We start from the raw sequence: 12,077 nt of genomic DNA, 5'->3' as shown, positions 1-12,077 counted from the left end.
TAAAATGGTTGAGGGAAGGCACATCACAACTAAGAGACTAGCAAAAGTTCTCCAGTCTTGTGCAGTGATAAACACTTGTAGAGCATTAATGCAATACAAAAAAAGTTTCTAAATTAAAAAACAAATTGGGAGTACAGAATGTAGCAACAAATAACCACCTCCCCCAACCCCAGGTTACAGCACTCAGATATAAAACAGCACCTGAAGTCTTGATGGAAAATCTGTGATGTACCATGGAAAGGGTCCATTCAGCCCATCAAGCAGGTTGGTCATATCTAGTATAAGATTGCCTCATGTTGCACTAAACAAGTGATGAGCAGCCATTTTATTCTGTCATGCCCACTATTCCAAAGCCATTTCCAAATCTATCTGGTCACAGGAGCAGGTGCAGATTTCATCCTATGTAATTCTGTACAGTTGGCCAATCCAGACCAGCAAACCAGCCGTCATTCCCTCATTAAATGTTTCTGAATTGCTAGAATGTAGGAACAGTTTGTTCAAAACAATTCTAGATCTCTTGCTTGCTTAGAGTAGGGTGGGGGTGGGGGTGGGGGTGGGGGGGGGGGGGGGGAAGGTGGCGGCGGCGGCAGGCAGGTAGGGGACAAAAGAGGTCAAAAGCAATGAGCAAACTGAGTGACAAGCAAAAACCTTCCATTAAAAATCAGGACTATCTGTTCAAAACTTTTTTTTTATTGGGATTTTTCTTCTTGGTAAATTGGCACAAGAGTCACAGTGTACAGACATGTTACAGAATTAAATGCAGTCAGCAAACACGATTGTTACAAATTGGACAGCAAGAACTTGAGTAACAAAGTTGCTCAAGAAAACATTCATGAAACAGTGAACCAAATTGTGGAAAAGTCGTCTTGCTCTCTCAAACCGGCTACCGTACAACTCAGAAGAATTCTGGCAGGCAGCCTAGAAAGGGACACAGGGCTGGCTTCTTGCCCACATCGAAGTGGTGCCTGTCCTCTCCGTCCAGTTGGCCAAGAGACCAACAACCGTCTGCAGTCCACGTGAGGGTGCACAATTGGAGAAAAGATATGCAGAAAATTTACAAAGCAAGTCACCAAAACCATTCGACAAAAAGTTTGGCATTATTAATATTCAAGCAACCACAAGATACATCGCAGCGCTCAAAAACAAGAGTGTTAGTTGCAAATGTACTGTACAAGTCAGTCTCTCGGATCGCGAAGTAAAAAGGAGGTACCCCCCTCCACCCACCCGTTATCAATGTTGCTTCCATAATGTCACCAGGAGAAACATTACAGGATAAAACACCAAGGAGCACGTTTTAGACCCAATCATGGGATGCTAAGGTTTTTTTCCTCAAAATTATGGTAGTGCATGCAAGTCTGGAAAAAGAAAGCACACAAGAGGAGTACATTTGTTGTATCAAAATATTTAATAAATATTTCCAAAATTTATTGCCAGGAGCAACACAATTAGATGCATCCTCATGTTCATTAACACTAATGCCACAATACACAAGAAAACATCAAGGTTTTACCAATGAGATTACCATATTTAAGAGCCCTTTTCATTTCAGTATAGTTTATGCTCTGCAGAAGCACTTGGGGGTTCGCTCGGCTAAGGTAGGCCAAGAAATTTGGCATTGCTACATAGTGATCTCACTGGAAAAATCTACCATTCAAGTATTGAACAGCTAGCTTATTATTAGAATACTTCCTAAATGCAGGTATGTTATTACAAAAAAAAAAATCAAATCTACAAGTGGTTCAATATTTATATCCAGGGTGAAAAGATCAGGATTTACAAAACAAATGTTGTGCTGTGCTTCTTTTAAAATTCAAAATGCACTATCTAGAGATATTCAATGTAATTTTTTTTATTTTTTTTAAAGTACATGCAACCACTCACATTTCAGTTACACAAAAGTAAATAGGTTAATTTGTTCCCTTACAGAGTGTATTTTGTCTGCTTGTCACTCAAATGTTTTAAATTCTGAAGCAGCAAATATCAAAGCATTCTAATCTAATGCTCTGCTCATCTCAGTTTGATGTATATAAAAGTAGTAATCCTGGCCAAAAGAGCTTGAAGTGATACTATAGAAACTGATCCAGAATGTCTGACAATGTACAAAAAAAACAGTTCCAAGGCACAAGGCCATCGCTAGTGCTATAAAATAATCTAACGGCATCTAGACACACCTCAAATTTGGCATGAAGGCAACTTTTACAGAAACGGAAAGAAACAATTCAAAAATAAAGGAGCCATAAGCTTACAAAGCTATCAAAAAACCTTCAAATCTAAACATACATATAAATAAAAGGAATGGTATAAGGCTCTTGATTATTTAAGTTATTAAATCAAATATACACAGCGATTAATTAAAAAAGTATTTACATTTATACAAAAATCATAAACACTTGGCCTCTTTTAATTAAATTCTTCATCTGAACAGCAACTGCTGACATTGTATACCCCAACCCCCCAACCCCAACTCCGACAAAAAGAAAAATCTCAGATGTTGATGATTGCTGTGGTTTCCAGCTGCGTAGGCACTTACAAAACTAGACTAACAAAAAAGTCAAACCCTATTATACACAACTTAAACAATACTGAAAGAGATTGTTGAGCCAGTAAAAAATAAATAAAAATTCACCATCTTAAGTTAAACTGGGAGCGGGCAAAACACCTACCATTGTTTTGAAAAGAGGAATTCTAATTTGGCGGCAATTTAAATTGGTTCAGCAACTCATCAACAACAGTAACCGAACTCACATCGGGGGCACTTTGACTAGTTTAGCGCAAGAGGCGAAGCGAAGCCTGAAGTAATCTCAGCCTAACCACAGCAACTATCAATGCCTCGGTAAGCCAGTTTGTTTCAACTTGAACTAACGCAGGGATTCTTTTGTCGATGATAACCCTTTGACACTCAAAAATATTACAGAACAATTTCGGAACTATGACTTGAGCCTTTTAAAGGGTAGCAAAAAGGCTGTCCATCATTTAATATTAAATAGACACACTGCTATACAATATATTCCATGTGACTCAAGCTCTGTGCACTCTCCAAGTCTCTGTTGTCTTGTTTATTTGTCCAATTCGGATTCTTTGTCGGAGTGCCATGCGCCAACTTTTCATCCCTGTCTACCAGTGTGTACGCGGGCTGCTTGGAAAACCTCGTCTTCTGCTGGTGCTTATCAACATCCACTTCTTCTAGCTCTGCGTTATGCGTCCTTATTTTGGCAATTTTCGAATTTTTGTTTTCGTAGTCTTTACCAGCCGAACTATTCATCCCGTGCTTCTCGATGGGGTTCTTTATCTGATGCAGCTGCTCTCGCACGTTGTTTGTGGTGTCGGAGGATGCCGTGGGGGTAGGGCTGCTGCGTTTCCTCCGCCGGCGAATCCACCAGAAAAACAGCGAGGCAAAGCAACAAATCCAAACCACCGTGATGACGGAGCTCAGCAGGGGCACTAGGAAGTCTGGAACACGAGAAAGAACACGAGTGAGGATAGCAGCACAAGTGGAAGGGAGATTCCCAAAGCCGGCACTGGAAGATGCAGCCATGGAAACCAATTGAGTTTTGGAAGAGAGGCTGGATAAACTGGAACTTTCTCTCCCCTGCAGTATAGGAAGCTTAGGGGTGATCATATAGAGGTCTATAAAATAATGAGGGGCATAGATCAGCTCTGGAGTCACATGTAGACCAGACTGGGTAAGGATAGCAGATTTCCATTCCTAAAGGACATTCGCGAACCAGGTGGGATTTTCCAATAATCAATGGTTTTGTGGTCATCACTAGATTCTTAATTCCAGATCAGTGACTCGTGGATCAGTCAACATCTTTTCCCAAAGATAGGAGACTCTAAAACTAGAGGGCATAAGTTTAAGGTGAGAGGGGAGAGATACAAGAGGGTCCAGAGAGGCAATTTTTTTTCCACACAAGGTGTTGAGTGTCTGCAATGAGCAGCCAGAGGCAGCTACAATTTTGTCTTTTAAAAAACGTTTAGTTACATGGGTGAGATGGGTATTGAGGGATATGGGGCAAATGCCAGCAATTGGAACTAGCTCGCTGGTTAAAAAAGGACGGCATGAAAAATTTGATCCAAAAAAGGGCCTGTTTCCATGTTGTAAACCTCTATGATCAGAACCGATTTCACAGTCACCGAGTTCGTGCAACTCAACCACAAGAGGCAACTGGGAAGGCAATGGCCTAGTGGTATTAGCGCTAGACTATTAATCCAACAACTCGGTTAATGTTTTGGGGATCTGGGTTTGAATCCCACCAGGTCAGATGGTGGAATTGGAATTCAAATTTAAAAAATTTGGAATTAAGAATCTACTGATGGCCATGAAACCATTGTCGATTGTCAGAAAACCCATCTGGTTCACTAATGTCCTTTAGGGAAGGAAAACAGCCATCCTTACCTGGTCTGGCCTACATGTGACTCCACAGCCACAGCAATATGCCCTCTGAAATGGCCAAGCAAGCTCAATCGCTACAAAGTTTTAACAGTTTAAAGTTTGTGTCACAAATAGGCTTACGATAACACTGCAATGAAGTTACTGTGAAAATCCCACAGTCGCTACACTCCAGTGCCAGTTTGGGTACACTGAGGGAGAATTTAGCATGTCTGTGGGACGAAACTGGAGCATCTGAAGGAAATCCATGCAGACAGAATGGGCAAACTCCACACAGGCAGTGACCCAAGCCAGGAATTGAAGCTGGTGCTGTGAGGTGGTAGAGCCACCCTGCTGCTCTAAGAGGGGAACTGTGCAATGAGAAAATAACAGTCTGGTGCTGGTCACCCTAGTCTTGGTTACAGAAAGCAAAAAAACCACATGTGTTTTGGACAGAAGATGGCTAGGGCGAAGAGTGAATAGGGAGAGAAAAAGGGAGAGTGAAAACACATTAGGATGTGGCGTTGGTCACAGTGCATTTGAACAATTCCATGTATACAGAACCATATTTGCCCAACAGATGTTGGGTCATGTTGGCCTGGCACTAAGATGGGTTGTGTGTAGAACATCTGTTTACAGCAGACCTTCTCCAGGGAAACTAGGGATGGGCAATAAATACCAGCCAGCTAGCAACACCCATGTCCCACGAATGAACAAAGATGCCTAACTCCAATCTAAAACTGTCAGCAAGCACGACAGCAACCCAGGCGGGTGCCACCGTTTATTGGTCCCCATTCTTGCAGGGGAAGACACTTCAGACAGCCCAAACTAAGCTCTGCTCTTTCTCTTAAGAGAGAAGTCCAATTATGTTGGGTCTTACCTGGCTTGAGTGGTTCATGCATCGTCTGGACTCGAACCTCTGCGATAGCTGCAAGAAGAGTGTTGTTTCCATCGGGTTTACTAATGACGTCTGTAATTTTTTCTGTTATATCTTTGATTGGATTCTTTCCCTTGAGTGAATTTTCCACCGACTGCAGAGTAGGGGGAGGGGGATAAGAAGAATTAAAAAGTAGTTTTACATTGCTGCACAGACAAATCACCAAAGCTTTGTACTCAACAGGACAAATGCAAGAATGCCAAATTTCAAACAATCACTACCATTTACACTACAGGAAAAAGTGCAATATGTTGGTAGGTCAACTCTGACTGGCTGAGGTGTTGCCATGGAGAATGCAACATGTTAATTATGAGCTCCTCAAACTCCAGGATCATTTAAAAATGATGCAAAGCTTGAAATTATTCCTTTCAGTGAGCAGAGAAGGGATCCCTGTGTATGAATGTCATGTGGCTTCTTGAAACCATAATGAGGGGAGGCAGTGGCCCAGTGGTATTCTCACTAGGCTATTAACCCAGAAACTCAGATAATATTCTGGGGACCCGGGTTTGAATCTTGCCACGGCAGATGGTGGAATTTGAATTCAATAAAAAATATCTGGAATTAAGAATCTACTGATGACCATGAAACCATTGTCAGAAAAACCCATCTGCTTACTAACGTCCTTTAGGGAAGGAAATCTGCCATCCTGACCTGGTCTGGCCTACATGCAACTCCAGAGCCACAGCAACATGCTTGACTCTCAACTGCCCTCAGACAACTTAGGGATGGGCAATAAATGCTGGCCAACCAGCAGTCATGTCCCATAAAAGAATAAAGCCATGTTATGAGCTTGACTAATGACTGGTATGTTAGCACAGCCATTGCTCACTCAGGATTGCTCAGTAAGTGCAGCCCAATCGTGGAATCACATCTGACAGACGAGGCTTTGGTTTGGGTTCAAGCACCGACTTAAACAAATCTTTTCAACCTGATCTTATTATCAGGCCCGCTTGAAAGACTTTAAATACTGCAGGAAGATACTTACTATTGCCACATTAATCTCGTTAACAGCCGAATGGGTTTTCTCACAAATGAGATAAAGCGAATATTCCACTGAAAGGTTGCGTAAAATCTGCAGATGCCTCAGTTCCGTGCAGATCTGTTCAATGGTAACACCCTAAAAGCAAACAAATCAAACTACAATAATACCAGGTAAATTTTCCCGCAGCTGAAACAGACAAATTAAATCAAACTCAGTCAGTAACATTCCCCAGAATACCAAGGATTAGATATCTAATGGCCATCAAGCTAATTAATTGGTCGTAAAACCTCTGGTTCACTTCTTTAGGGAAGGGAATCTGCCATCCTAACTTAGTCTGGCCCATGTCATTCCAGACCAATGCTGATGTGATCTGATTCTTAACTGCTCTCAAATGGCCCAGGAAGGCATTCAGTCATATTCGACACAAAAATAAAATGGTGGCACAGTGGTTAGCACTGCTGCCTCAGCACCAAGGGACCCAGGTTCAATTCCCAGCTTGGGCACTGTGTGGAGTTTGCACATTCTCCCCGTGTCTGCATGGGTTTCCTCCAGGTGTTCCGGTTTCTTCCCACAGTCCAGAGAAATGCGAGTTAGGTTGATTGATCATGCTAAATTGTCCTTTAGTGTCAGGGGGTCTAGCTAGGGTAAACACATGCAGTATGGGGATAGGACCTGGATGGGATCGTGGTCAGTGCAGACTTGATGGGCTGAGAGGTTTCCTTCCGCACTTTCATAGGATTCTACGAAAACAGAAAAATGCTGGAAAATCTCAGCATCTGTCGAGAGTGGAGCCAACAATGAGCATAAATGACCTTTCATCAGAATTCTGGTGAAGGGTCATCTGGACTCGAAATGTTGGCTCCACATTCTCCAGAAGCTGTCAGAACTGCCGAGATTTTCCAGCATTTTTCCGGTTCAGACTCCAGCATCTGCAGAATTTTGCTTTTACATCGATGATATTCAATTGTAGCTTGTCGTTAGGAGAGTTTGAGGCGATTGTGTGATTTCAAGAGGAAATTGGATACAGCTCTTAGGGATAAAAGGATATTGGGGTTGGGGGGGGGGGAGAGAAAAGAAGGGGGATCAGAATACTGAATACAATCAGCCACGATCACAATGAATGATGGACCAAGTTCGAAGGACCGAATGGCCTACTCCTGCTTCTAGTTTTTATGTAGCAAGAAGTCTCTCAACACCAGGTTAAAGTCCAACAGGTTTATTTGATGGTAAACGCCACAAGCTTTCGGAAAGCTGTTCCTTCGTCAGCTGAGTCACCTAATGAAGGAACAGCGTTCCAAAAGCTTGTGGCGTTTACTATCAAATAAACCTGGACTTTAACTTGGTGTTGAGAGACTTCTTACTGTGTTTACCCCAGTCCAACGCCCGCACCTCCACATCATGACTAGTTTCTATGACCAGTAAATGCTGGCCTTGCCAGTGACGCCCATACCCCATGAAAGAAAGAATATCCTCACATACCGGTCGAAGCATCTCCTTGTTGATAGCGAGTGTGATCTTGGCACAAGTACTGTCGAGGTAATCCACATTTGGCTGACATCTGGTTTTTGTCGGCTCACCAGACGAGCATTCACCCAAGCCCACACACGGAGGGACAAAGCAGCGATCCTCCTGGATAGGGAGGCAGGTTTGCCATGCTGGGCAGCCGCCATGACCTTTCCCGTGAACTCTGCAAGGTTTAGGTCCACACCACATCTACAAGACAGAATTGATTCATTATCCATTTGACAGTGAGCCTATTCTCAAAGCATTCCTCAATGAATTTCTGGACTCTGGTGCAGCATTTTTAAAAAAAAACAGGCTCCTCAAAAACTTCTTTAAAAATAAAATCTCACCAACTGCTGAGTAAAAGATTCTGTAAATAAAAAACCCATCAACTCAACAGATCAACACTTAATTTCACAATAGTTACAGCACAGAATGAGGCCATTCAGACCATCATGACACTGCTGGCTGTCTAAAGCAGCAATTCATCTAGCACCATCTGGGCCTTTTCTTTATTGTTCAGCAATTTTCTTTTTGCATAATAATTCAATTATTTTTGAAAGCTTCAATTCATCTCAACACCACCACAGCTCAGGTGCTGCATTCCATAAGACCAGAGCAGAATTAGGCCACTCAGCCCATCAAGTCTGCTCTGTCATTCAATCGTGGCTGATATTTTTCTCATTCTCATGCCTTTTCCCCCATAACTCCTGACCCCCTTACTAATCAAACAATTCCACTTGCTAACCAGATGTTGGATGAAAACATTCTCCCTCATGTCACCATTGCTTCCTTCGCCAATTACCTTAAATCTGTGCCCTCCAACGAAAACAGTTTCTCCCCATCTACTCTGCCTCCTCATGATGGTGAATATCTCGATCAAATGTCCTCAGACCTTCTTTGGGGTGGCACAGTGGTTAACACTGCTGGCTCAGAGACAGGGACATGGGTTTGATTCTCAGTTTGGATCACTGTACGTGTGGAGTTTGCACATTCTCCCTGTGTCTGTGTGGGTTTCCTGTGTGCGCTCCAGTTTCCTCCCATAGTCATAGTCTGAAAGACGTGAGGACTCGGTGGATTGGCCATACTAAATTGCCCTTTAGTGTCAGGGGGACTAGCTTGGGTAAATGCATGGGGTTATGGGGATAGGGACTGGGTGGGATTGTTGTTGATGCAGATTCAATGGGCCGAATAGCCTCCTTCTGCACTGCAGGGATTTTATGATTCTGTGAACCACAACAAAGCTTGAACATGCAAAATGTGGTTAGACAACTGAAAATATGGTTAGCAGAGTTAACAGATGAACATTGAGTCATTCCTTATAAATCCCCAGCACCAACTTAGTTTCAGATAAGATCCATCGATCCTGCAACCATTACACTTACTTACACCCCAACATCCCTGGTTAATAGTCCTTAGATATTTTCTGTCACAGTCCAAAGAGTTTAGGTGAATTGGCCATGCTAAATTGCCTCAGTGTCCAAAGATATGTAGGTTAAATGGATTAACCATGGCAAATGCATGGGGTTATGGAGATAGGGCTGGGTTAAATACCAGTGAGTCAGTGCAAACTAAATGGGCCAAATGGCCTCTTCTGCACTGTCAGGATCCTACGATAGTGCACTTTGACCGTCATGGTGTAGGCCAGTCTCCCCTTTCAGGTTGCTAAAGTCACTCCTTCATTCCAATGGCAGAATTATATCAATGTTCAATGATGCAAGCAAAACTGCATAAAAGGAGCCAAATCTAAGATCACCTTCATTTCTGTCCCCCTTCGTCTCTCACCACCCCACGCCCCCACTAAATCTGGAATGACTTTTCAAGCAGACAGTGTCTCCTGTAGTATAAACTGTTGATAGTTTGAGATTTAACACACTGGTGAACGCAAAAGGGGAAAAAAAAATGCTTCAACAGTACATACCTCTCGACAGCAATCATTCAAAAATCGTTTTCTAAAGTAAAAATCAATTAATTGAAAACAACTTTGAGTTGAGTGCAGTGTTGCGTTTATCATACCTTTGTACAGGTAACCCTGCCATTATGACACTGGCAACCATTGCAATCTTCTTCCCACTTGGCTCCATGCGATGCAACACTATCTTTCAGGATGCAAGCTCTCCCTGTAACTGCACAAGACCATAAGATATAGGAGCAGAATTAGGCTATTTGAATTTGCTCTGCCATTCAATCGTGGCTGATATGATTCTCATTCCCATTCTCCTGCCTTCACCTGTAACCCTTGATCCCCTTACCAATCAAGAACCCATCTGTCTTAAAGACACTCAGTGACCTGGCCTCCACAGCACTCTGTGGCAATGAGTTTCACAGATTCATCACACTCTGGCTGAAGAAATTCTTCATCAGTTTTAAAGGACCGTCCCTTCACCGAGGTACCCCTTCCAGTTCTGGTCTCTCCCACTAGAGGGGACAGCCTCTCCACAGACAGAAATTGACATTAAAACCACAACTTAAAAAAAACAAGCCTTGAAAAGTCTCAGACATTTTGCAAAGTCTAATTCAAAACTTTAGTGCCCAAATTCAGTCAAAACTATAACACAACTGCAAGTTCAGAGAACATTAAAATCATTCTATGTTATGTTAAACTCAAGATGCATCAGGGTCTTGCCAGTGGGAGTAAAAATATAGATGGGCATGGTAAAATATGGTTAGATGCCAAACCAAGAACAGGCCATTCAGCCCTTCCACTCTGTTCTGCCCTGTATCGAGATCATGGGAGAAACTGAATTTGGGGCCATGTACTACGTACTGAATAGCAGATCAAGCTCAATGGGCCAAATGGCCTACTCCTTCCTGCTCCTGTTTTCCGATCAGTACTTCAGTTCCATTGGGCTTCTGTAACCCTCAAAATCCTTACCCAACAAAAATTTCTTTTGAAAAACCTCAATAAACCCACCCATCAACTAGTGGAAGTTCCTCACCCAAAATAAACCCTTCTGTAAATTAGCCCTTCACACCCTCAGCCTCAAAAACTAGTGAGGGAGTTCGAGATCTCCATTAGCCCTTCCACCAACTGCATCACCCCATGGATGGGCGGGCTCTCATTTTAATGTCAAACCCCTTCACTCTGCATGTGTTTCTCTGTCTAGTCTAGAAAATCCTTTAACCATCTTAAACACCTTCTATATTCATGGGATATACATCCAACACATTTAAGTCCAACACGCCTGGAGACAGGTTTTACCTTCTTGACATCGGAGCCCACTGCGACCCGGAGGACAGATGCAGCGATAGCCATTGATTTCGTCCACACACGTAGACCCGTAAGCACAGGGCGAAGACTGACACTCATTGATGTCTGAAAAAAGGAAATCATTTCCCTGTGAGACCCAAGGCATTTCACAAAAAGTGCCATTCTGCCCTGAAATATTAACACTTTCTCCTGCCACAGATGCTGACTGAACTGCTGAGTTTATCCAGCGTTTTCATTAAAACAATGTTGCGGCCCAAACCCCTGTCTCGTTCGAAACCCAAACTCACATTTGGTTAGAATCTCATTTCATAGATTCCTTATGATGCGGGAGGCGGCCATTTGGCCCACTGAGCCTCCACCAACACTCCCACCCAGGCCCTATCCCCTGACAACACCACTCAGACCCTATCCTCATCACTGAGGGAGGAATTACCAATCGACCTAATTTGCACATCTTTGGAGTATGGAGGAAACCCACACAAACAGTGACCCGAGACTGGAATTGAACCTGGGTCCCTGGTGCTGAGAGGCAGCAGTGCTAACCACTGTCACCATGCCACCCATAAGGTGGTCAGGCCAACATTAGATAGAAAGATGCACTGTTGAAATTCATCCAAAAAGATTGTGTCCTTGCATCAAATTTATCACAAGTGGGCTTACATTAACACTAATGAAGTTACTGTGAGAATCCCCTAGTTGCCACACTCTGGCACCTGTTCGGGTACACTAAGGGAGAATTTAACATGGCCGATGCACCCTAACCAGCACGTCTCAGACTGTGGGAGGAAACCCACGCAGACGTGGGGAGAATGTGCAGACTCTGCACACTCACCCACCCCACAAAGCTGTGATGATCTTGACTGCAACCTGACTGGCACGCAAGACCACCAAGAAATGAAATCAGCCAAAAGGAATACTTGGTTTCAAATACTCTCTAACCCAAAAGGTGACACCTTGCCATCCAGGTACATTCAAAAGGAAGCCTGAGCCTCTGGTACAACAGCACGAGTGACATTTAAAATCAGTCTAATTGACTACAGTGGCATAAAACAGCAGAGGGTGGGGACAGAGACTG

The 12,077-nt window shown here is 43.1% G+C and overlaps 1 protein-coding gene across 1 annotated transcript in view; it reads right to left on the bottom strand.

Annotated features, from left to right (window-relative positions):
* Positions 1 to 678: 678 nt before the first annotated feature.
* jag1b (jagged canonical Notch ligand 1b) overlaps positions 679 to 12,077 on the bottom strand; it is a 65,050-nt gene continuing 53,651 nt past the window's right edge. The window contains exons 21-26 of the mRNA XM_080200015.1: positions 10,994 to 11,107; positions 9,808 to 9,917; positions 7,768 to 8,001; positions 6,292 to 6,423; positions 5,250 to 5,400; positions 679 to 3,450 (exon numbers count right to left, since the gene is read on the bottom strand). Of these exons, the coding sequence (XP_080056141.1) occupies positions 2,996 to 3,450; positions 5,250 to 5,400; positions 6,292 to 6,423; positions 7,768 to 8,001; positions 9,808 to 9,917; positions 10,994 to 11,107 (1,196 nt within the window). The 3' untranslated portion in view covers positions 679 to 2,995. The remainder of the gene's footprint in view (positions 3,451 to 5,249; positions 5,401 to 6,291; positions 6,424 to 7,767; positions 8,002 to 9,807; positions 9,918 to 10,993; positions 11,108 to 12,077) is intronic.

This window comes from Carcharhinus amblyrhynchos, chromosome 12 (genome assembly GCF_965287045.1).
Source record: "Carcharhinus amblyrhynchos chromosome 12, sCarAmb.v2.hapA, whole genome shotgun sequence".
NCBI classification, from domain to species: Eukaryota; Metazoa; Chordata; class Chondrichthyes; order Carcharhiniformes; family Carcharhinidae; genus Carcharhinus; species Carcharhinus amblyrhynchos.
The sequence above is the reverse complement of the archived record's forward strand: the minus strand, read 5'-3'. Positions and strand labels throughout refer to the sequence as shown.